This window comes from Elephantulus edwardii, unplaced genomic scaffold (assembly GCF_000299155.1).
Source record: "Elephantulus edwardii isolate Elephantulus edwardi_28Jun2011 unplaced genomic scaffold, EleEdw1.0 scaffold00443, whole genome shotgun sequence".
NCBI lineage: Eukaryota > Metazoa > Chordata > Mammalia > Macroscelidea > Macroscelididae > Elephantulus > Elephantulus edwardii.
This window is the reverse complement of record NW_006400193.1, coordinates 765704-790588: the sequence shown is the minus strand read 5'-3', so window position 1 is coordinate 790588 and position 24885 is coordinate 765704. Positions and strand designations below refer to the sequence as shown.

The 24885-nt window shown below is 40.8% G+C and overlaps 1 protein-coding gene and 1 pseudogene across 1 annotated transcript in view; both read left to right on the top strand.

The window, feature by feature from the left end:
* The window catches only part of LOC102860916 (tRNA-splicing endonuclease subunit Sen2-like), a 76318-nt gene that overhangs the window by 5150 nt on the left and 46283 nt on the right, over positions 1-24885 (top strand). Inside the window, exons 2-5 of the mRNA XM_006902736.1 lie at positions 29-110; positions 16503-16539; positions 20247-20766; positions 22447-22524. Coding sequence (XP_006902798.1) covers positions 29-110; positions 16503-16539; positions 20247-20766; positions 22447-22524 — 717 coding nt within the window. The remainder of the gene's footprint in view (positions 1-28; positions 111-16502; positions 16540-20246; positions 20767-22446; positions 22525-24885) is intronic.
* Positions 7974-9027, top strand: LOC102855627 (annotated as a pseudogene).

The window sequence follows — 24885 nt, the reverse complement described above, 5'->3', positions numbered from 1 at the left end:
AACTTCCTTTTTCTCTTCTTCCTGAAAGGGTTATTTTGGAAAAGGTATTCTATCAAGGAGCCGTCCAAACTTCACAATTTCAGATCCTAAGCTGGTTGCTAAATGGAAAGGTAAATTTGTGCATCATTCAGTTCCTAAATCACTATTTCGTTTCATTTTCTAGCTTACATTCAGATTACAGAGTAAAATTCTAAAGAAATAGCACATTTACTTGTATTTTTCTGTACAAACTCACAACTGGAACAGTTCTAATCAAGGTAAAAGTGTGTTATTAATGGAGCAGATATGTTTAATCATTTATGAAATGATCAGGTTTATTATTCAGCTTTTTTTCTGTTTGCCTCACTAAATACCATGTGAAGATATGCTCAAAAGAATCCCACTGTGCTAGGTGAATTTTAGCTGACTCTTAAAAAACGGAATGAAATTGCCCTTAGAGTTCCAAGACTCAAAATCTCTGTAGGATAAAGCTGCCACATCTTCTCCTTCAGAGTAGCTAATGGTTGAAACCACCCCCATTTTGGTTAGCAGCCATGCTGCTGCTGTTGTTGACATCAAAATGCCTCCAGCTCATAGTGACCCAAACACAGGTGAATAAACCCCAGCCCAATCCTGTACCATCTTTACAGCATCTACTGTGCTTAAGCTCATAGTTGCCAGTCACTGTGTCAGCCTTATTCAAGTTGGTCACTTGTTGTTGTTATGTGCCGTCGAGTCGCTTGTGACTCATAGCGACCCTATGTACAACAGCCCTAAACTCCACTCTGTCCTGTGCCAGTCGCACTGTCTCTGACACTCCCATCCCAATTATCCCAGTCACTGAATCAGTCCACCTCATAGAGGGCCTTCCTCTCCTGCGCTGTCCCTCCACCCTCCCAAGCATGATGTCCCTCTCTAAGGACCGGTCTCTCCTCACAACATGTCCAAAGTATGTTAGATGGAGCCTCAGAATCCTTGCCTCCAAGAAGCTACAGTTTGACCCTTTCCAGGATGAGTCTGTTTGTTTTCCTAGAAGTCCATGGTACCCTCAATATTCTTCTCCAGCACCACAGCTCAAAGGCATCAATTCTCCTTCTATCCTCCTTGGTCATTGTCCAACTCTCTGATGCATAACAGGTGATTGCGAAGACCATGGCCTGTATCAGACGCACCTTAGTCTCCAGAGAGACACCATTGCTCTTCACTACTTTGGAGAGGTCCCTAGCAGCAGACTTTCCCATGGCAATGCGCCTTTTAATTTCCTGGCTGCTGGTGCCAAGAATATTGACTACAGAGCCAAGCAAACTAAAGCTGTGTACAATCTCAATCTCTTCACCATCCATCCTGATGCTGCCAGTTGGTCCAGTGGTGAGAATCTTTGTCTTCTTGACATTGAACCTCAATCCATATTGTAGGCTGCAGTCCTTGACACTCTGCAGCAGGTGTTTCAGGTCCTCTTCAGTTTCAGCAAGCAGGGTTGTTTCGTCCATATAGAATGGCTTAATAAGCATTATTTCCTTCTCCAGGGATTGGCCTCTCCTCACCATGCCCAAAATATGTGAGTCTCATCATTCTTGCTTTTAAGGAGTACTCTGTCTTTATTTCTTACAACACAGATATATTTATTCTTATAGAATCTCCTTTATTCAGACCAGAAAGCAGTCCTCAGAATAGAGCAAGGAAACACTGCATGGTTCAAAATCAGGAAGGGAGTGCATCAGGGATTCATCCTGTCTCCATATGTTTTCCGTTTATATGCAGAACAGATCATTCAAGAGGCTGGGCTTTAAAAAAAAAAGCGGCTGGGCTTTATGCCACATTCAGGATTGGAGGAAGACTCATCAACAGTCTGCATTACGCAGATGATACAACCTTGCTTACTGAAACTGAGAAGGACCTGAAGCACTTGCTACAGAAGGTCAAGGACTATAGTCTTCGATATGGATTGAAGCTCAACATCAAGAAGACAAAGATTTTCATCACTAGGCCAGTTGGCAGCACCATACTAGATGGAGAAGAGATTGAGGTTGCTAACAATTATAGCTTGCTTGGCTCCATAATCCACACTCTTGACACCAGCAGTTGGGAAATGAAAAGACAAATTGCTTCGGGCAAGTTTGCTATCGGAGACCTCTCCAGTGTACTGAGAAGCAACAATGTCAGTCTAGAGACTTAAGGTCTACCTGAGCCAGGCCCTGGTCTTCGCATTTACTTGCTATGCATCAGAGAGCTGGACAGTGACTAAGGATAACAGAAGAATCTATGCCTTTGATTTGTGCTGGAGAAGTGTCTTGAACATATCGTGGACCGCCAAGATCTTGGAGATGGTGAAACCAAGTCTCTCCTTGGAAGCTAGGATCTTTGAAGTTCCGTCTCACATACTTTGAGCACATGGCCAGGAGGGACCAGTCCTTGGAGAAGGACGTCATGCTCAGAAGAGTGGAGGGATGATAGTGCAGGAGAGGAAGATCCCGGATAAGATGGGTTGATACAGTAACGGGCAATGGGGTAGGTTTATTAGAGTCAGTGAGACTAGCTCAGGATACAGCAAGCTTCAGAGCTGTTGATCACTATGAGTCTCCGGTGACTCGATGGCACATAGCAACAATGTAGAATTTCATGGTATGTTAGGTACTCTTCACTTACACCGCAATTCAAAGAAATCTGTTCTTTGATCTGCTTTATTCATTGTCCAACTTGCACATACGTGTGAAGCAATTGAAAACACCATAGCTTGGGTCAGGCATGCCTTAGCCTTTAAAGTGACATCCTTGCTCTTTAGCACCTTAAGGTGAACCTTGACATCAGATTTTCCCAATGCAATGCATCATTTTGAGTTTATCACTGCTGCTTACATGACTCTTATTGTGGATCCACATAAAATTAAGTGGTTGACAACTTCAATATTTTGTCCACTTACCATGATGTTGCTTATTGGCTCCAGGAATTAACAAAATACCTTTTGAGGCATTTCAACAAGCACAGTCTCAGACATGATCACTGATCTCTGCCAAGAAATTTGTGAGCTGTGGGGCCTAGTGGTAAGGAGTTGCACTGCCTCCCAAAAGCATACCGTTACAATCCACTATTTGCTTCATGAGTGAAAGATGGGCAGTCTCCTCCTGTACTATTTATAGCTTCTGAAAACCCATTGCAGGGTAAGCTATGAATCCATTCTGACTTGACGGTACATAATAACAGAAAACCAGAGATTCCATCTTTGTGCCCATTATAAAAAAAAAAAAAAAAAGGTAACCAATAGAATTTGGAAATTTTGAAAGAATACCAAATGCAGGTAAAATCTTATTGACAATAATAAACATTGGTTTTAGCAGTACATTGATAGGAGTTACCAGAAATTCAAGCACCATTAATAGACTCTGTGGATCAAGAGAGGCTCACCATTAGTGATGTCAGATGGATTGTAACTGAAAACAGAATGCCAGAATGATGTTTGTGTTTTATTAACTCCAAAAACATTTGACTGTATGGATCATAACAAATTAAGGATAACACTGAGAAGAATAAATACTCGACACATAATTATGCTCATGAAAAACCTATACATAAGGGACCTCTGGTGGCAAGAAGCCATACAGCAATTCCAAAGGTGTGCGGTTCAAATCCACCACATGCTCCACTGGAGAAGCTGCGGCAATCTCATACTGTGCCAGTCAGGTCCAACTTGATGGTACTCAACTAGGGGAAAAAAAACACCAAAAAAATAAAAACGTATGCATAGGCTAAAAAGCAATAGGTACTGCATGATTTAAAATGAGAAAATATGTGCATCAGAGTTGTATCCTTCTCCATACCCGTTCACTCTGTATACTGAGCAAATCAAGATGTGCTGTACTTTATGAATAAGAATATGGTATCCATTTTCGAGGAAGGTTCATCTTATGCAGGTGACACAACCTTGCTTGCTGAAAGTGAAGAAGATTTGAAACAGCAGCAGATCAAAGGCTACAGCCTTCAGTTAGGACCACATCTTAACACAAGGACAACAAAATATTCACAGTTGGAGCCCAATAGTAGTACTAGACCAATTGGTAATTAAGTGCTTACTTGTAGCACTATGAAAAATTAGTTTAATATTTTATTTTCCAGAAGTAGAATTTTATAACATTAACTATGTTGTTGTTATGTGCCATCGAGTTGCTTGCTACTCATAGCGACCCTATGTACAACAGCTCTAAACTCTGCTCTGTCCTGTGCCAATCTCATTGTCTCCAACACACTCATCCCGATTGCCCCAGTCACCAAATCAATCTATCTCCCGGAGGGCCTTCCCCTTCTGTGCCTGCCCTCCACCCTCCTAAGCATGATGTCCCTCTCCAAGGACCTGTCCCTCCTTACAGCATGACCAGAGTATGTCAGATGAAGACCCAGAATCCTTGCCTCCAAGGAGTAGCCCGGTTTAACCCTCTCCACGATGAATCTGTTTGTTTTCTTAGCAGTCCATGGCACTCTCAGCACTCTTCTCCGACACCAAAGCTCAAAAGCATCAATTTTCCTATCCTCCCTGGTCATTGTCCAGCTCTCTGACGCATAACAAGTGATTGTAAAGACCATGGCCTGTACCAGACGCACCCTAGTCTCCAGAGATACATCGTTGCTCTTGAGTACTTTGGAGAGGTCCCTAACAGCAGACTTTCCCATCGCAATCCGTCTTTTAATTTCCTGGCTGCTGGTGCCAAGAGTGTTGATTGTGGAGCCAAGCAGACTAAAGCTGTGAACAATCTCAATCTCTTCACCATCCATCCTGATGCTGCCAATTGGTCCAGTGGTGAGAATCTTTGTCTTCTTGACATTGAGCCTCAATCTATATTGAAGGCTGCAGTCCCTGACCCTCAGCAGCAAGGGCTTCAGGTCCTCCTCATTTTCAGCAAGCAGGGTTGTGTCATTTGCATAACAGCTTGTTGATAGATCTTCCACCAGTCCTGATGCCACATTTCTCCTCATAGAACCCAGCCTCCCGTATGATCTGTTCTGCATACAGGTTGAAAAGGTATGGAGATAGGACACATCCCTGGCATACACCCTTCCCAATTTTGAAGCATTAACTATAGCATTGATAAATTTATTAAAACACAAGAATATATGTAGTTTTCATGTTTCTTCTTAAAAAAATAGTTTTATTTCATAAGAAAGTCTTATGACCATTATTTCAGCACCAATAATTGTGGCTAACATTGAGAAGAATAGGAATCCCATAATACTTGACTGTGCTCATGGAAGCAGTTATCAGAACAAGTCATCAGAGCAAGGAAACACTACTTGTTTAATAATTAAGAAAGGTATGCATCGGGTACCTCCTTTCTCCATACCTTTTCAGTCTCTATATGCGGAACAGATATATATGGCGAACTTCATGATAAGGAATGTGGCATCAGATTTAGAGGAGCGTTCTCAAACTACGTTATGCAAATGACATAACCTTGCTTGCTGAAGCTGAAGAGGACATGAGATGTTTGTTGCAGAAGGTCAAGGAATGCAGCTCACATGGATTGCATCTCAACATCAAAAAAAACAAAGATTCTTGTGGCTGGGATAATTAGCAATAGGTGGAGAAGAGATTGAGACTGTTAACAGTTTAGTCTTACTCAGATCTGCAATCAACACTCTTGACACCAGCAGCCAGTCAATCACCAAGTTGCATTGGGAAGGTCTGCTGTTATGGACCTCTCTAGAGTGCTAAAGAAAAATTATGTCAATCTGGAGACCAAGGTGCACCTGATACAGGCTATGGTCGTTGCAATTATTTGCTATGCATTGGAAAGCTGGACATAGACTAAGGATGACAGAAGAAGTGATTCCTTTGAGTTGTGCTGGAGAAGAGTATTGAACATACCATGAACTGCCAGGAGAGCAACAGGTCAACTCAAAGGCATCATTTCTTCTGTCACCCTTAGTCTATGTCCAGCTTTCCAATGCATAGCAAGTAATTGCAGACTATGGCCTGGATCAAGTGCACCTTGATCTCCAGACTGGTGTCATCATTGTTCTTTAGCACTCTGGAGAGGTCCATGATAGCAGACTTTCCCAAAGAACTAATCTTTTGATTTCTTGACTACCAGAGCTCTGGTGGCCTAGCCGCACTGTAATATCAGAGGCACACAGTTAGAGGCCATTAGCCATGCTGTGAGAGGAGGATGGGTACTCTCCTCCTGTGTGATTAACTGCCTCTGAAAACCCACCAGAGGGTCAACTATGGGTCATTTGTGACTCTACCATACACAACATTGCCAAGAATATTGATTGTGGATCTGAGTAAAATAAACTTGTTAACAGTCTCAATCTCTTGTCCATCATGGTGCTACCACTTGGTTGAGCGGAGAGAATCTTGTTGAGATACAATATATATTAAGCACTGTAGTCCTTAACCTTCTGCAGCTAACGCCTCGTGTCCTCCTTACTTTGGGCTAGCAGTGTTGTGTCATCTGCATAACACAAGTTGTTTATTAGTCTTCCTCCAATCCTGATGCCACATTCTTCTTCATAAAATCCAGCCTCCTGAATGATCAGCATATAGGCGGAAAAGGTACAGAGGAAGAATACATACCTGATTTACTCCTTTCTTGATTTTGAATTAGTCAATGTTTCTTCTTTCTGCTGGTACAACTGCTTCTTGGTGTTCTTATCACTAGTTGTGTTCTTGCACAATCAGGTGTTCTGGGACTCCTATTCTCAACGTAAGCCACAGTGTGTTGTGATCCACACCGTCAAATGCTCTTGCATGGTCAATAAAACACAAATAGACATTCTACTGGTACTCTCTCCTTTCAACCAAGATCCTTCTTACACTGGCAATAAAATCCCAAATGCCTCTTCTAAGCTCACCTTGTATATCGGGCAGTTATCCAGTCATTTTTAGATAATCTTCTGCACGATTTTGTTTGGATGTTATAGTTGTGATGTTGTTTGAAAATTTCCACAATCTTTTGGAAGATTGGATCACCTTTTTCAGGAATGGGAATCAATATTAATCTTTTCCAGTCAGCCAGCCAGGTAGCTGTCCTCTAGATTCTTGGCACAACGTGGTGCATGCATTCAGGGCTGCATCTGTTTGTTCAGATATGTCAGTTGGTATTCCAACAGTTCCTGGGGCCTTATTTTTTTTTTTGACAGTTCCTTTGGAAAGCTTGAACTTCCTCCTTCATTGCTATTGATTTTGATCACAGAACAACTACCATACAATCTAACGGGTCCACTCTTTACTATGTGCCTTTTGAGCTTGAAAGCCAAGACTCAGAAACTTGTCTCGTAGTCTTCATTGCAGTACTATTCAATATTGTTATAGCCAAAAGCTGGAAACAGCCTTAATGCTTATCAACAGATGAATAGATAAACAAAGTACAATATTTGCAAACAACTGGCGAGATTTTGGAGAAACTGGAACCCTTATTCCCTGTTGGTGGAAGTGTAAAATGGTGCAACAACTATGGAAAGCAGTATGGCACTTTCTCAAAACGTTGCAAATAGAAACCATTTGACCCAGCAGTTTCACTACTGGGAATGTACCCCATAGAAACTATAACCGCCACACAAGCAAATATATGCACTACCATGTTTATCGTGGTTTTGTTCACAATAGCAAGGAGTTGGAAACAACCTAAGTGCCCATCAGCAAACGAATGGATAGAGAAGCTGTGGTATATTCACACAATGGAATAATACACTGCATTGAAAAACAAGAAACTCATGAAATACTATTCAAAATGAGTGACTGGCAGGTTGTGGCCCGCTGATATTCTGGGGCTCCCCCTCCCTTTTTCTCCTCCCTCCCTCCCTGTCCCTCCCTTGGTGGCTGCCGCTAGCCGCTGAAGAACTCCCAGACCCCTCCCTAACCCCTTCCTGACCTCAGCCCCACCGCTTGGGCCGCCCGCTTTTGGGTTCTCGGCCTGGTCCCAGTGCCTGGAGGCGCCGCAGCCGAGGAAGGAAGAGCCAGCGACCCCCAGCCCTGCAGCAGGATCGTTCCCTTGGCCACCGCCATGGCACTGAGGCAGACCCCACTCACCTGCTCGGGGCCACACGCGGCCCATGGTGAATCTGGCCTTCAGTGGCATCACGCCTTATGGCTATTTCTTAATCAGCGCTTGCAAAGATGGAAAACCTATTCTACACCAGGGAGATACTGGAGACTGGATTGGAACATTTTTGAGTCATAAGGGTACTGTTTGGGGTGCAACATTGAATAAGGATGCCACCAAAGCAGCCACTGCAGCTGCAGATTTCACAGCCAAAGTGTGGGATCCTGTCTCAGGAGATGAATTGATGACCCTGGCTCATAAACATATTGTCAAGACTATGGATTTCACTCAGGATAGTAATTATTTGTTAACTGGGGGACAAGATAAACTGTTATGCATCTATGACTTGAACAAACCAGAAGCAGAACCTAGGGAAATCAGTGGTCACACTTTTGGTATAAAAAAGGCTCTGTGGTGCAGTGAGGATAAACAGATTGTTTCAGCTGATGATAAAACTGTCCGCCTTTGGGGTCAGGCTACTATGACAGAAGTGAAATCTCGAAATTTTAATGTGTCTGTTAGCAGTATGGCATATATTCCTGAGGGAGAGATCTTAGTAATAACCTATGGACAATCTCTTGCATTTCATAGTGCAGTAAGTTTGGAGCCAATTAAGTCTTTTGAAGCTCTTGCAACCATCAATTCTGCATCTCTTCATCCTGAAAAAGAATTTCTTGTTGCAGGTGGTGAAGATTTTAAACTTTATAAGTATGATTATAATAGTGGAGGAGAACTAGAATCCTACAAAGGGCATTTTGATCCTATTCACTGTGTGAGATTTAGTCCTGATGAAGAGCTCTGTGCCAGTGGTTCTGAAGATGGAAGGTTGAGACTATGGCCAACTGTTGTAGGAAAAACATATGGCCTTTGGAAATGTGTGCTTCCTGTAGAAGATAGTGGTGAGCTGGCAAAACTCAAGATCAGTTTTCCAGAAACAACAGAAGAAGAACTAGAGGAAATTGCTTCAGAGAATTCAAATTCCATCTGTAGTTCTACTCCTGAAGTCAAAGCCTGAGCATCAGGCATATGCCACAGAGAATATACAGCCTACGGACTAAACAAGCAGAGAGAAAAGCATCAGCCTACCAGGGTTACTCTCTGCTTAAGGCAAATGTACACAGTAAATAAAGGGGAATATTCATTAGCTCCCGCACTGGAACTAACTTGGTATTACCGGTAAGTGAAAACCCAAGAGTACCACAAGAAGGCAGGTGGATTCATGCTCTTGTAGTAGGACAGCCTACTGTCCTTACGAATGAATATGTGCAAGCCAACATCCAATTCCTCTTATTACAATTAGATTTCTTGTAGCTGTTTATGTTATTATGGAGAAAAAAATATAATGGCCTATTTTTCTGACTTTTCCCTTTAAGCAGAGAGACTTTTGCTTTAGTTAAAAAGAAGAGGGGATATACATTATAAAGTAATTGGTTTAAGTTCCTTTTCATTGTACACTGCTTCTGAACATCATCTAATTGTTTTTAGTTGTCTAAATAAATTGGCTCTAAAAACAAACAAAAAATTGGGTGACCCTGGAGGACATTATGCTGAGTGAAATATCTCAGTCACAAAAGACAAATACTGCATAGTGCCACTGTTGTAAAACGGGACTGACATATGGGTTGGGGGGAGGACTCAGAAAGATGGGATAATTTATGTATACTGCATTGAAACAGATGAGAGAGAGAACTGTTTAAAAGTATATATGATTAGGTATTATTGTCATGACATGAGTCCAGAATGTAGGCTACATAGTGGAGTGGACCTGGGGGGAGGGGTTGTATAACAATGAAAGAATTTTTCTTTTACTTTTCAAAGAGAAGAACGAACTTGAAGGGAGGGGTGGGCAGGGAGAAAATTGCAACAATGCATGAATGGAAATCCAAAATTTCTGTAAATTTTCATTTAATAATAATTTTTAAAAAACAAAGTGCAATATGTACATGAAATGAATACTACTAACCCAGTAGGAGAAATGAAATCTTGCTGTATGCTACAATATGGATTGGGAGCTCAGGTGACCTAGTGATAAGTAGTTGCACTGCCAACCCAAAAGCAAGCTATTCGATTCCATTAGCTGCTCTGTAGGAGGAAGATGGATAGTCTCTAAAAAACTACTAAAGGGTCAGCTGTGAGTCAGTGGTGACTTAAAGGCCACTAACAACACAACAAATATGGGTGAAACTTGAAGACAACATATTGAATGAAATAAGTCAGTCATAAAATGAAAGAAAGATATCGAAATTAAGAAAAGGAAATTGTTGGGGAGCTCTGGTGGCCTAGTGGCAAGAAGGTGCACTACAATCCCAAAGGTACACTGTTCAAATCCACCAGATGCTCTGCTGGAAAGGAGAGACAATCTCTTCCTGTACCTGTCAGATCTGATTTGACGGTACATGCACAAAAAATAATAAAATTTTTAAAAAAAGGAAATTGTATATCACAGTTTATTAGTAGGTTTCAGGGACAGGAAGTAGTAAAGAAATAGTGAATTAAAAAGAATTATGAAATCTCTGTTTCTGACAATTACAAAAACGTTAGCTGTTGAAGCTCCTTATGTACAACTAAATACTTCATGAGATTGGTTTCTTGGTTTGGAAGTTTAAGGCCATGTTTTTTGTAGAATATCCTAGCTAATTGGCTTGATAATATGTTCTCTGTTCTACCTGCTGGCTCATTGCATAATGCCAGGAGTAGTAAAAGCTTTGAAGCAACCATCTAAGACTCAGTATTTGGTCTCTGTGCACTTAGAATAACAGATGAGAAGATATTGAATGTGGGGTTCATTGCCTTGATAGCTGTGTCCGTTGCCATGACACCAGAACTAGACCATAGTGTCCACCTACTCTTCACTACACATGTTGAACAAAGATTCCATAGACATGTGCTGATTAATTGGGAGGAAATGCAGGACATAATTTCAAAATCTCATTAACTTCAGACATTTTTAATCTATGAAGGTTGGATAAACCCCTAAAACTGTTGCATGGAGATAATTTTCTAATTTTAAACAATATCCCCTGAAGTCTTTTTGTGTTATTGCTATGTACTGTCAAGTTGAGTGTGACTCATGGAGACCTTATAAACAACAGATCTGAACCCTGTCCAATCCTGTGTCATCATTCTATCCTCATCTCTGACAATCTTGAACCCGTTGATGTAGTTACTATGTCAATTTATCTTCTTTGCTGACCCTCTACCTTTCCAAGCATTATATCCTTCTTTAAGGAATAGCCATTCCTTATACCATGCCCTCAGAACCCTTAGTACCAGCAGTCAGGAGATGTATTGCACTGGGAAAGTCTGCAGTCAGGAACCTCTCCAAATTTTTTGAGGAGTAATGATGTCAGTTTGTGGACTAAGGTGTCCCTGATTTTGGCTCTGGTCTTTTTAATCACTTGGTGTGCATCTGAGAGCTGGACAATGAATAAGGATGACAGAAGAATTGATACCATTGATTTGTGGTGCTGGAGAATACAGACTGAATATCTCATAGACTTTAAAAAAACAAATAGAGCTATACTGGAGAAAGTAAAACCGCAGTGTTCCTTGGAAGCAGATATGATAAAGCTTTGTCTCACACATTTCAGGCTTGTTGCTAGGAGAGGCTAATCCTTGGAGAAACACATCATGCTAGGAAGGGTAGAGGGTCAGCAAAGAGAGGAAGACCCACACCTAAATGGACTGACATAGTGACTGCTGCAGTGTGCTCAAGTGGCAAAAAAATGTGTTCATGTCACAGGACAGGACAGAATTCAGACCTGTTGTTCATAGAGCACTACAGATTATACTAGATGACACCTAACAACCACATAACATGCTGAAAGTAGATGAGACAAAGCTTTGTCTTTGTCTCACATCCTTGCTTCCAAGGAGCACTGGCTATACTTTCTCCAAGACATATGTTTGTTCTTTTGACAGTCCATGGGCTATTCAGTACTCTTCTCCAACACCACAGCTCAAAGGCATTGGTTTCTGTCATCTCTATTCATTGTCCAGCTCTCAAATGTATAGCTGGTGATTGAAATGACTGTGGCTTGAACCAGGTGCACTTTCGTCTTTAAACTGACATCATTACTTTTTAGCATTTTGGAGAGGTCTTTGACAGTAGATTTTTCCCAGGCAGCATGTCTTTTGATTTCGTGACTACTGTTGCCATGGCTGTTCATTATGGATCCAAGTAAAATGAAATAGTTATTTCTGTCATGAATTTGCTTATTGGCCCAGTGGTGAGGTTTTTTTATTTTCTTCATATTGAGGTCCAATACATACTGGAGAGTGTAGCCTTTCACCTTCTGTGGCAAGTATTTGAAGTCTTCCTCACTTTCAGCAAGCAAGGTTGTGTCTTGGCAATCTAACCCATTCTAAGGGTTACTATGAGCCAGAATTTACGTAGCAGCACAATTCAAAGTGTCTAAGATAGTAGTTCACTGGTAGAATGCTTGCTTTCCATGCATCGTGGAATTCAGGTTCAATTCCTGGCTAATGTACTACATCTGTAACCCAATAGCTTTATGTATCAGTGTGGCTTTGTGCTGCTGTGATGTTGAACAGTTTGTAGTGATGCTTCTAGACTAAGACAGATTACGAAGCAACTTTTTAAAATCAACCGAACAAAATCCTATGAGTCCCAATGGTCAGACCTCATCCTGAGGCTGGTACAGGCCTGAGTGGTGTTTTGTTGCATTGTGCGTGGGATTGCCTTGCGTCAGAGACTGACGAGGCAGCGGTTAATACCACCACCAATATAGAGCAGACTGGCCTCAAGCTGTCTAGTTCAAAATGTGTCAGTTAGATGTTACATCAACTGCTAATCCGCTGTCTCATTCTGACTAATGTTTGTTGTTGTTATTTGCTGTCAAGTTTCCTGCAACCTATAGTGACCCTGAGTACAGCATCTCTAAAGCCTGCCCTGTCCTGAGCCAGTCTCACTGACTCCAACATACTTATCCCCCATTGCCCCAGTTACTGTATCAATCCATCTCATCCAGGGTCTTCCTCTCCTGTGCTGTTTTTCCACCCTTCTGAGCATGATGTCATTCTCCAAGGACTGATCCGTCCTGGTGAGGTACCCAGAGTATTTGAGATGGAGCTTCAAAATCTTATCCTCCAAGGAAAAACTTGGTTTCACCCTCCGCCAAGACAGACCTATTTGTTTTCTTGGTGGTCTATGGTGTATGTTCAAGACTCTTCTCCAGCACCACAACTCAAAGGTATCGCTTCTTCTGTCATCCGTAGTCATTGTTCAGCTCACTGATGCATAGTAAATAATTGTGAAAACCATGGCCTGGATTAAGCACACCTTAGTCTCTAGATTAACATCATTGCTTTTCAGTATTCTGGAGAGGTCCCACACAGCAGATTTTCCCAGTGCAGTTTGTCTTTTTATTCCCAACTGCTGGTGCCTGTAGTGTTGATTGTGGACTCAAGCAAGTTGAGATTTTTAACAACCTCAATCTTTTCTTCATCTATCATCATGCTGCCACTTGGCCCAGTTGTGGGAATCTTTGTTTTCTGGATGCTTGCTTCAATCCATATTGAAGACTACAGTTCTTGTAGCACTTCAATTGCTTCAGATCCTCTTCAGTTTCTGCAAGCAAGGTTATCTGCATAACACAGGTTGTTGATGAGTCTTCGTCCAATTCTGATGCCACATTCCGCTTCATAAAGTCCATCTTCCTGAATGATTTGTTCTGCATATAGACTGAAAAAGGTACGGAGACAGGATGCATCCCTGATGCCCTCATATAGCCAACTTTATTTTCACACAAGCCGATTTTCATGGGGAACAATGCTGAATGTTTATTTTCATTTTGGTACAAATCTTTTTTATCTTGCTGCATTCTTGAATTCTGAGCAGCATTGGATTAACATGTTTCTTTGTTGCCTGGATGAGAATCAGTGAATGTTGAGGCTCTGTCATATTCAGGATCAGTTTGCTCAGAAGAAAACATGTCTTCCATTAGCAGACAGTATCTTTTTGGCTTTTTCTTCTGATATCAGTACAAATGCTGACCGATCCTAGACGTTTCTGTCCCCCTTTTCTCCTTCTTGGATCATTTTCAATTTTTGTCCATAGAGTCCTTCAGTATTGCAACTCAAGACTTGAATTTATTTTTTTGTTCTTTAAACTTGTGAAATACCAAGCAATTTCTTACCTTTTTAGTGTCTAACTTCAGCTCTTTGCACATTTTGTTATTCCTTAACTTGCAGAATGTAAACGTCACCAAAATATATATTAGAATTGGTGATTTTTGCTATGTATAGTCTCAACAATAACAATAAAAGAAAAACACTAAAATTCCATTTTTCAGCAGACAGATTGGCAGAATGTCTAAAGTTTGACCACATGCACGATAGTGAGGCCATGAAGATTGGACAGACTTGAGCAGTTATAATTGTAAGGAGAAGAATTTAGCAACATTTAATGACTTTACCTGTACATTTAGTTTTAACCCAGAATTCTTATTTCTAGGAATTTATAGTACCAAAAATAAAAGGTAATATGTGAAAAGTTACTGTCCACATTATTATTTATAATGTAAAAGATTAGAACCAACCCATATGCCCTTCAGTAGGAAACTAGATGAATAAATTGCAGTGCATTCACATAATGAAGTGTGATAGATTTATAAAGAGGGTGAGAATCAAGGATTAAGTGATGAAAGAAAGGTGAAGGAAAGTCCACTTAGCATGTTACAGTTTCGCTAATAGAGACAATATTTTTGTTTGTTTTTATGGAAAGATAAACCATATATATGGAGGATGCTAAAGAACTGACTCATCCTTTTTAATTTGAAAGAGAATCCAGCATGTATTCTGCAATTTTTAAATGAACTTTTCTTCAAGGTAACCTAATAGTTGATGGGAGGAGATGTTCTTTATAGAGGGATCCATACTAATAAACAGAGGAGAAATAATTGGATCAGAATACCATCATTTCACAGCATCCACTGAATTAATAAGCCTACGCCTTGAGTTACTGGACCGGAAAGAATTAAATTCAAGAGGTAACATATGAACAGGAACAAATGGTGATGAAGGAAGAAGGTCAAGCTGCATTGAAGGCATTGGCAAAAATATAAGGTGACAGGAATTAATGGGATACCAGTTGACATGTTTCAACAAACAGATGCAGCCCTGGATGCACTCATCTATACCAAAAAATCTGAAAGATCTGGCTTCTGACTGGAAGAAATTTATTTCCATTACCAAAAAGATAATCCAACAAAATGTGAAAATTTTCAAACAGTGTTATTGACATTGGGCCTCTTGAGGAGCAGCAGATCCTGTAGCCCTGGTGTGTGTCCACTTGCCGTACAGTGGTAACTTGTGGTTGCTGTGAGGCTGAACACTGTGACACTAATGTGTCAAATGCATTAACAGTTGATTACCCAGTGCGGACAGTGTGGGGTGGAGCTTCCCAATTAAAACAAGCTTGGAAGCAGGAGTGGCATCCACTTCCATAATAGCTTGCCTCCGGAAACCCTATGAACCTGGAGAGAGGATGAAAGACACACAAGCATGAGGACTCTCCTTCATAGGGTCGCTGTGAGTCGCCTGCAACTCGATGGCACTTAACAACAGCAACATCATTAATATTACTTGTAGGTAAAATCTTGCTGAAAATTATCCAGAAGTGACTTCCAGAAACTCAAGCTGGATTCAGAAGTGGTTGTGGAACAAGGGATATCATTGGTGATGTCAAATGAATCTTGGTTGAAACCAGTGCCATTAAGTCAGTTCCAGCTTGTATGAACCCTACATTGAGTTTCCAAGGTTGTAATTACTTTACATCAGAGGAGGACCTCCAATCCTGCTCCCTCAGATAACATGGTACATTTTTGACAGCCTACTTTTTTGTTAGCAGTATAACAAATGATGAACAATTCCACCAGGATTCCTTGTGTTAACAGCCTAGTGGGTGGTGTAGGTTACAGTCTTTTGAAACCAAACTAGAGGAAGTTCTAAGGACAGGTGATGTCAGTTTAGGAGAAGAGAAATGATTTATCAAAGACAGAGTTAGGGAAAACAAGGACCAAAAGCACAGTGTGGTTTCATGAATACATCAAATGGAAAGACTAGCAATGCCCAAAGCCGTAAGCAGAACCCTTAACTCCCAATCCCCACGTATTAAAAGATGAAATACAGAAGGATCTGTTTTGCTGTGTCAGTCATATCACTTAAAGGCCTCAGTGTTCTCATCTGAAAGTTGAAGGAAGAAATATTCAGAGGTGTCATTTTGCATTCTATTCTGGCGACCTGCAGCTCTGGGCTTGGAAGGGTTCTGAGATCATATCTAAGCTCAGCAAGAAAAATATCAGGCTTGCTGAACTGCTTCCAGAATGCAGGCTTAGAGGACGTGGCATATGATGTCAATAAACCCTAGAAGTGGACAGTTTGTTGAACTTTGTAACTCTTGTCTTTTCTATATTTTCTGTGTTTTTGGTCCTTAAGGGAAAATTCATCTCAACTATTTTGTTGTTGCAGGTATAAGGACAAGCAAGCCCATAATTACATCAAAGAAGTAAGTCTTGTTGAACTTTGGCTTTTGCTCAAAATTACAACTTAGGTCAAATCTGGTTTTAAGTAGCTGTTTCTGATGTAGCAATCAGATGTGTTAGGGTTTTGGTTGGTTTTGTTTTGTTGCTGTTCTTGCTGGGGTTTTTTTGTTGTTGTTGGGTTGGTTTTTGTTTTTTTTTTTTTGGAGTAGATGTGTCTTTCAAAATTATTTTGGAATTTAATGTGACTCACTTTCTATAATAAATGTATTTTTTAATAATGCTAAAGTAAGTCCTCTGCTAATTATTTTCCTTCCAAATTCCACAATGATCTGTCATGTGTATGCTTTCATGTAAGAGCTAAACTTTAGGACTAGTAACTCTCGCTGTCCTACTGGACTCAGGAGTCTTTCCTCTGACATTTTGTTTAAGCTCTTCCCTTTTCGTGGAGCATCTCTCTCCTTAGATACACACATCGGGGGAAACCAAAAACCCCCACTGGTTACTATCACCTCCATTGCAGTTCCTGACAGTTTCTCCTTAGGATTTTCTTGACTGTAATACAGAAGGAGCTGTGGTGGCGTAATGCTGCTAACCAAAAGGCATGCATTTGGAATCCACCAGTTGCTTTGTGGAGAAAAGGTGGACAGTTTCTTTCCATATGATTTACTGCCTCTGAAAACCTGCTGTAAGTTCAGCCATGAGTCCTGATAGCATGTAACTGCACTCCTTATGGAAGCACATCAGGCTTTCTCCTTGGCACTACTGCAGGGGTTTGAACTCCCAGCTACATTAGCAGGTGATTTTAAACTGTGTGAGCCACCAAGAACCTGATAGACACACATTTCCTGGTTAAACGCAGCTGTGTGGCCACCACAAAACAGAGGGCACTATATTGCCTAGGGTAAATTACTTGACTTTAGTGAAGAAAGTATCATATGCCCATTGCCACTTTTGGACTGTCAGGTTATTAAAAGCAAGCAGCATTCCTGGCTCATCCCTTTATCACTTTTTACAACTAAATGATCAGTTAATTCAGATCCTCATTGTCTTTGAGGTACTGTCCAAGTCTCACCTCTTTCATGTAGCCCCATGAAATAAATGAATTCTGCCATGATTTTTCTGTCTGGCGTCTGGCTTTTTTTTTTGGTTACCCCATAGCCAGAAGATTTACAGGTAACAGTAATATCAGAGAGAGTTCAGGGCATCTCTTGTCCTAGACCCCAGGCTGGGAACCAGGGATATGTGGTAAGTCTGTGGAACCCCATTCCAGGAAAGGCTGCCTACTGTATCTGCAGGGTGTGGCAAAAGCCAGATTCAAAAACAGCAGAAGCTGGCCTGTGAGAACGGTACCTGTTCCAGGCTCACAGAAAATATGCAACTCATTCTGGACATGCGAGATGGTCATCTAACTAAAGATTAATTCTTTGTTGTTCAGCATTTTTAAAAAATTGTGCTTTCAGTAAATTTACGGAAAGGTTGGGTTTTCATTCATTCATTCATTGTTAGACTTTTTCCTTCCTCCCACTCCCTAACCCCTCCCTCATGTTCAACAATTTTTTATCATCTTGAGAACTTTTTACTAAACATAATCCAGAATGCCTTTGTCATCTGAGTATTCAGAATAATCCAAGGATCTATCATTAGCATATAGCACTGAAAAGTATACTTTAACCTGTGGCATATTCACCAGTCAGAAGACCTTTAAGGAAATGAGACCTCCTCAGATGTCCTCCTTCTTCCTCAGGACCTGTGATGTCACTTTCTTCAGTGCTTAACAAATCTAACTGCCAGAGTTTCCTTTTTAAATCTCTCTGCTTGATACTTGATTACTTCACTGACTTACACGAGTGACATTTTTAATTGACTGTTGGTTTTCCTTGTTTGTGGGAACTTCTGCCAGTGACAAGGTAACAGACTTGACATGTGGCAACAGATAGGTTTGCTGCATAAAGTGGGAGTCAGAACTTCTGAGTGAATAATACAAAAACAGTTATACATGCACTTGGTGGTTGACCTTGAGTGATGTGAACCTGTCTGTAACCTTTTTTTTTTTATGTAACCCTTTCTTGAGGTGTGCATCAGGACTCCCTGGTAGACAGAGAAAGCTGGGACCTGTTACTGCTTCTAATACTGTGTGCCACCTTTTTGGTCTACCACACTCCCCTGTTTTTTCTAACTTTATGGCTTCCTCCTGCTTTCCCAGTGCTGCTTGGGATTTATCTTAGCAGGACTTGACAGAGATGTCGCCAGCTGATGAAAGCAAACTTGCTTCTTCCTGACATACCATCCTCTCAGTGGTCTATGTATGCTCTCCAGTGCATTCACCTCTTTCCAGAAACCTAGAACCATTGCCATACAGTGGTTTCTAGTCCATAGCAACCTACTATAACATTTCTAGAAAACTGGCTCTCTTTTTCTCAAATCCAGCTGGTGAACTCAAACCACTGACCTTTCACCACCAGAATTCCTACACTCCTGCCCTTACATGGAGGCTTTGCAGCCTCTGTCTGAGTGCACTTTCCTCGTGATCCTCCAAGATTGTCAGAAGTCAGGTATGCAGCTGTGATTCTGGCAGTGATGAGAAAGCAGACCAGAGAAGAGCTAGGTAGCTCCTCAGAATCACCTTGCAGAGCTGCCATTGATCTTTTGGGCTGCTCTCCTCACTTCACTGCCGAGCTCTCAAAGAGCAGTTAGTACAATGTATAATTTTATTCAATAAATATTACTTAGGGAGCTCTTATGACCAAATGGGTAAGGAATTGCTCTGCTAACTTAAGGCTAGTGGTTTGAATTCACTAGCTGCTTTCTGGAAAATGAAAGATAACCTGTTTACTGCTTCTAAAAACATGCTAGAGGTTCAGCTCTGCATTGGTTCTGACTCAGAGAGAATGTATTATTATATTTGTCATTTAAAAAAATGTACCATGTTTTAAGCTTCTCCTAAAGTTTCAAAATTTATATAATTGTTGCAGCTGGACTCTGTCAAGTTGCCCTCAAACCCGCAACAGTGGGGCAAAATGCTGCCTGATCCCATGCCATCCCTGTGATGAGTTGTGGATCAGACTACTGTGACCCATAAAATTTTCAGGAATATATTGTCAGACCTTTCTTACTAGTCCGTCTTAGTCTATATATTTATTAAGCAGTTACTTAATGCTAAACATTTTTTTCTCATCACTTTAATTTTTAGAACAGTCCATGAGATAGGTACAGGTGTCTCAGATTTGCATATATAGTACAGAGCCTCAGTGAAATGGGACCACATAGCCAAGCCTCGTATCTGCCTCCACCACTCAGCACAACAGACTGGAACATAAACCCATGTACACTCACTTGCAATTCCAGATCCTCTGCTGCTGAACCTTTAAGTCAATGCTTCTCTCGCCTTTTTTACTCAAGAAATTTGATGAATGTAGTGGATCTTGTCGCCCAAGTTTATGTTCAACTAAAGGAGGCTCTTAGACACATGAAGACTTCTTTTAACTATATGTGTCACTTGCCATGTGTCAGACAAGAGGGCAGCTTGTTATTTTTGCCTTGATTATATAAACGGTTAGATGCTTGTTCAAGTGGTGAAAAGAAGCAAATGTCTCTCAACCTTCAGTAAAACTACTGTGACTGTTTTGGAGTATGACCTTGCAGTCTTTTTCATAAGCGTTCTTGTCTCTTTTAAGTTGTCTTGAACTTTGGAGATTCTGTTTTTGTTACTACCCATCTGTCTGTTTTGCAGGTACCAGCAAGGTGTGGAATGGGCTGCCAAACTCCTTTGTAGACAGGGACAGGAGGAAAGCACTGTGTATAACATCTTACAGGAGTATACCAAGCCACTTAAACAACCTTCTTGGCATAAATGTGAAGAGGTTCCTTTTCAGGGTGAGCTCAACTATGAAGTGGATCCCAAAATGGAAGCTCCAGAAGGTAGAGAGGAGCTTCTTGTGTTCAACAGAGACACTAGAGTGTCTGATAGCTTGGAGGACCTGAACCAGCAAACTCACCGTCCATGGCAGGCTTCCAGGCAGAATATTGGAACTACAAATGGCTCCAGTGGACTTACAGTAGAGGATGCTGCGCCCTTGTCCCATAATCGGCACAGCCACCATGGTGATCTCATCATGCCTAACACTCAGCCAAAGGATGGATGGTGTGAAAGTGTCCCCTCTAGCAGAAAAAGCAGGCCTGGTGACAAGTACGTGCTTGTGGAGGAAGTGGTTAGTGGTGTGAGCACGGGAGAGGATGCACCGCATGAGGAAGTAGGTTAAAGAAAACACATCATTCACCTAAAACCATTTACTTCTGGCTCAGCTGAGATTTTGAGTAACTAGAATGTCCTTTGCTGGTGCCTGGGAGCAGGCATTTAGTAGCTGGTATGTTCCTGGGGGAGGGGATAAGTCTTGTGTATCACAGAAAGCATTCGTACATCATCACAGAAGCACTAGAAAGCAAAGTGAGAGCTTTATTAAGGGATTCCTGTACAGATAATTGTTAGTTGCCATCATGTTGGCCCCAACTCATTGTGACCCTGTGTCCAACAGAGCACAGCATTGCCTAGTTCTACGCCCCAACTCATGGTGACCTTGTGTACAACAGAGCGAAATGTTGCCTGGTCCCACACCACCTACAAAACCACTGGGAAGCGTGAGTCCATCATTGTGGCCTCTGTATTTTAAGTTCCTTCCAATATTGGGACTCATCTTCCAATATGGTAATGAATAAAATTATGTCATAGTTCATGGCTGATGATTTATTGGCTAATTTTAGGAAGTATGTTTTCAGGACTCTCCTCCTAGTTTTTTGTTTTTTGGGTTTTTTTAGAACCTCCATTAAAATCATTCTACCATGGGTGATTCTTTTTGTATTTGAGATACTGGTGGCATAGCTTCTAGTAGCATACAAACTACCACAAGATAAATTAGATTGGTGGTAGTTGTTGTGTACTATCGAGTCAGAAGCAGCCTATATAGCTGATCCTCTAGTGTGTTTTCAGAAGCAGTAAATTGAATGGGAGGAGATTGCCCATCGCTTTTTGGTGGAGCTGCTGGCTTTGAACCATATACCTTTGCATTAGCAGCACAGTTCCTTAACACTAAGATACCAGAGCTTGTTAGTAGAGACAGATTATTCCGGAATTACATATAAGGTGAAATAAGTAGTTAAGTAGTACACAAAGTATCCCCTTGAAGAGATACTATGTGACTTTAGGTGTTTATAAGGAGCTCTGGTAGTAGTCCATAGCAAGTTGTGCTGCTAACCCAAAGGCAAAGCCTTTCCGGCACTTTGAATCCACCAGCAGCTCAGCAGAAGAAAGATGAGAAATCTCCCATTTAGAGCCTCTCGAAAACCTACATGGATGATCAGCTTTGAGTCAGCCATGTTCGAGGCCACTGAAAGAATTCTAGTGGCATAATATGTTACATGTTGTGATGCTGACCTAAGGCTTAGTGGTTCCACTCCATCAGCTGCTCAATGAGCAGCTCTTTCCAGAAAGATGTACAGACCTAGAAACCCATGGTCACTTGGAGTCAGAATCAGTGCAACATCAGTGGATTTATTGGTTTTAGAGGCTATGACATCTTCATTAAAAATGCTTGTATATTTGTGACATACATTTTTTAAAAATTCTTTTAAAAAAGAAGCTACATATAGAATTGAGCAACAAAATAATCTGACCATGAGAATGTATGAGTAGAAAAAGGAAATAAAGTAGTGAAAAGCAAAATTTTTTTATATATTTATATAAAAACGTCATCTTTTACTATGGAAACTGTTTTTATAATAAATTTACTTTTTCCACTTTTTCGATATTAACCCAAAGCATATAGATCTTGGAAATTTGTAAGATAAAACTTTATTTTAAAATAGATAGATACTCTTCTCTCTGGCCTGGCCTGTAATGTCTCTGTTTGTAATGTGTTTTCTTTCCTTCTCTTCAGTTGGTACAAACAAAGAGACTAATATGCAGAAGAAAGCCATACTACATTTTTGAGTACTTACAGCTCAGCCTTGAAGAGGTATGTGCTCATCATGATAACATTTCAGGTCTGCAGACCCTCATAGTCATTTCCCTAAGCCTGGGCAGTACCACGTAGATGGGCCCACCTCACCATGCAGTTTTGAGAAATGCAGTACTGAAATTACCAAGATAGGCCTGCCTGAATTTCAGACCCCAATCTTTATTTTTCTAATTCTAAGATTTCACTTAGTGTTCCAGAAATTGAGCTATTTCCTAATATCATTCCATACAGGATTTAAGGGGTTCATCTAAGCACTCTTTATATCATGATTTGCCATTGATTATTTATTGTTTTTATGAGTCAGAACCAACTCAACAACACCTAAAAACAATGGACGTGTTTTTGTTTCATCAGTCTCATTGACAGATAACTAATTTAAATGATACATTTCAATAGTTTCATCATCCATTAACTAGCTATGATACATGATTCAAACCATGTCTTAATGTGTTGTTAGGTGTTCGCAGTTCTAAGTACAACACAGCAAACGCTTTGCCCAATCCTGCACCATCCTAACAATCTCTCCTGTGCTTTAAGCTATTACTACTGTCGCTGTCAGTCCGTATTATTGAGATTCTTACCATCCTTTCTTAACCCTCTACCTTTCCAAGCATGACATCCTATTGTTGTTGTGTGCCCTTGAGTTGGAACTGACCCATAGCTGACCCTCCAGTGGGTTTGCAGAGGCAGTAAATCATTTGAGAGGAAATTGTCCATCCTTCTCCTGTGCAGCAGCTGGTAGATTCAGACGGAGTGCTTTTGGGATTACAGCACAGCTTCTACCACTAGACCATCAGAGCTCCTTATGATGTGGTGGTGGTGGTGTTGTGTAGTGTTGGACCCAATCCGTAGCTGAGCCTCCAGCAAGTTTTCAGAAGCAGTTAATCACATGGGAGGAGATTGTCCATCCTATCCTGCGGAGCATCTGGTGGCCTCAGACCATGTACCTTCGGCATTGTAGCACAGCTTCTTGCCACTAGTTCACCAAGCTCCTGCTAATTTCTAAGTATACTCCCTTAACACAGTCACTGCATACTTTTATGTTGATTAAATGTGTTTTTTTAAAAAAAAAACACATTAAGGTTGCTTAGTGGAGTGTACTTGGGGCAAGACAGGGGAATTGTATACCAATGAAGGAATTTTTCTTTTACTTTTCAAAGAGAAGAGCAAACTGGGGGAATGGGGAGCGGCAGGGAGAAAAGGGCAACAATCAATGAATGGAAATCCAAAATATCTGTAAATGTTCATTAAAATTAATAAAATAAAATTTATTTTAAAAAAACCAAAAATTCATGAAAAGAAAAAAAAACCCACATTATATTTCCCCTCTGATTTGGAATTCCTCTAGCCTATAGTAATAGTTTATAGTCTTTCTTCTCCTCCCTTTTCTGCCCCCACCCTTCTGGGGGCTACAAATGGTTAAACACTTTAGTTAAGCACTAAGTAAATGGTTAGTGGGTGAAACCCACCCAGAGTTGCTTCAAAAGAAAGGCCTGGTGATCTAATTCCAAAAAATTCATTCTTACAGAGAAGTACATGTTTTGTAATGGTAGAAGGACATTGATCAATTTCTGAAGACCTTGTGTCCCGTAGACACCAGGAAGAGCTAAACTTCCCCAGGATACAGTAGCTAAATGGTTACTAGAAAGACAGGGAAACTAAAGTTAATTGAACAGCTAAGTGCTTTGCCTAACTGATCTCATAAAATCTTTAAAGTAACTCCAAAGGAATGGCCATCCTCATTTTATACAAGAGACATATACTTGTATTAATTTCTAAGAACCTCACTAATAATGGGTGAGACATTTAGTGTTAGATTTCTTGCCTTCCATGTGGGAGACCTGGGTTCACTTCCCAGTGAGGACATCTTATGAGAAGCCACCATCTGTCAGTAAAGATTCTTATGTTACCATGTTGCAAAAGATGTGGTGGCACAATGTCTAAGCATTCAGCTGCTGTCAGAAAGGCAGCAATTTGAACCCCTCCAGTGCATGAGGGAGAAATGACCCAACTGCTGATCCCACCAGGATCGCAGCCTAGGCAACTCTGTAGGAAACAGTCACTATGGTTGGGATCAGCTCAACAGCATACACAATAATGTGAAAACATTTAACAGAACCTTGAGACTTAAGGTATATTAGAGGGGAAGATCTTTCAAAATTCCCAGGGGAAACCCTGTAGATAACAAAGTTCTAATCTGCAACTTTTCTTTCTTTCTTTTTTTTTTTTTTTAGTTATTATTAAATTTTATTAGTTTTAGTGAACATTTACAGAGATTTTGGGTTTTCATTCATTCATTGTTGCACTGTTTTCTCTACCCTCCTCCCCAGTTTGTTCTTCTTTCCCCCCACCCGAATG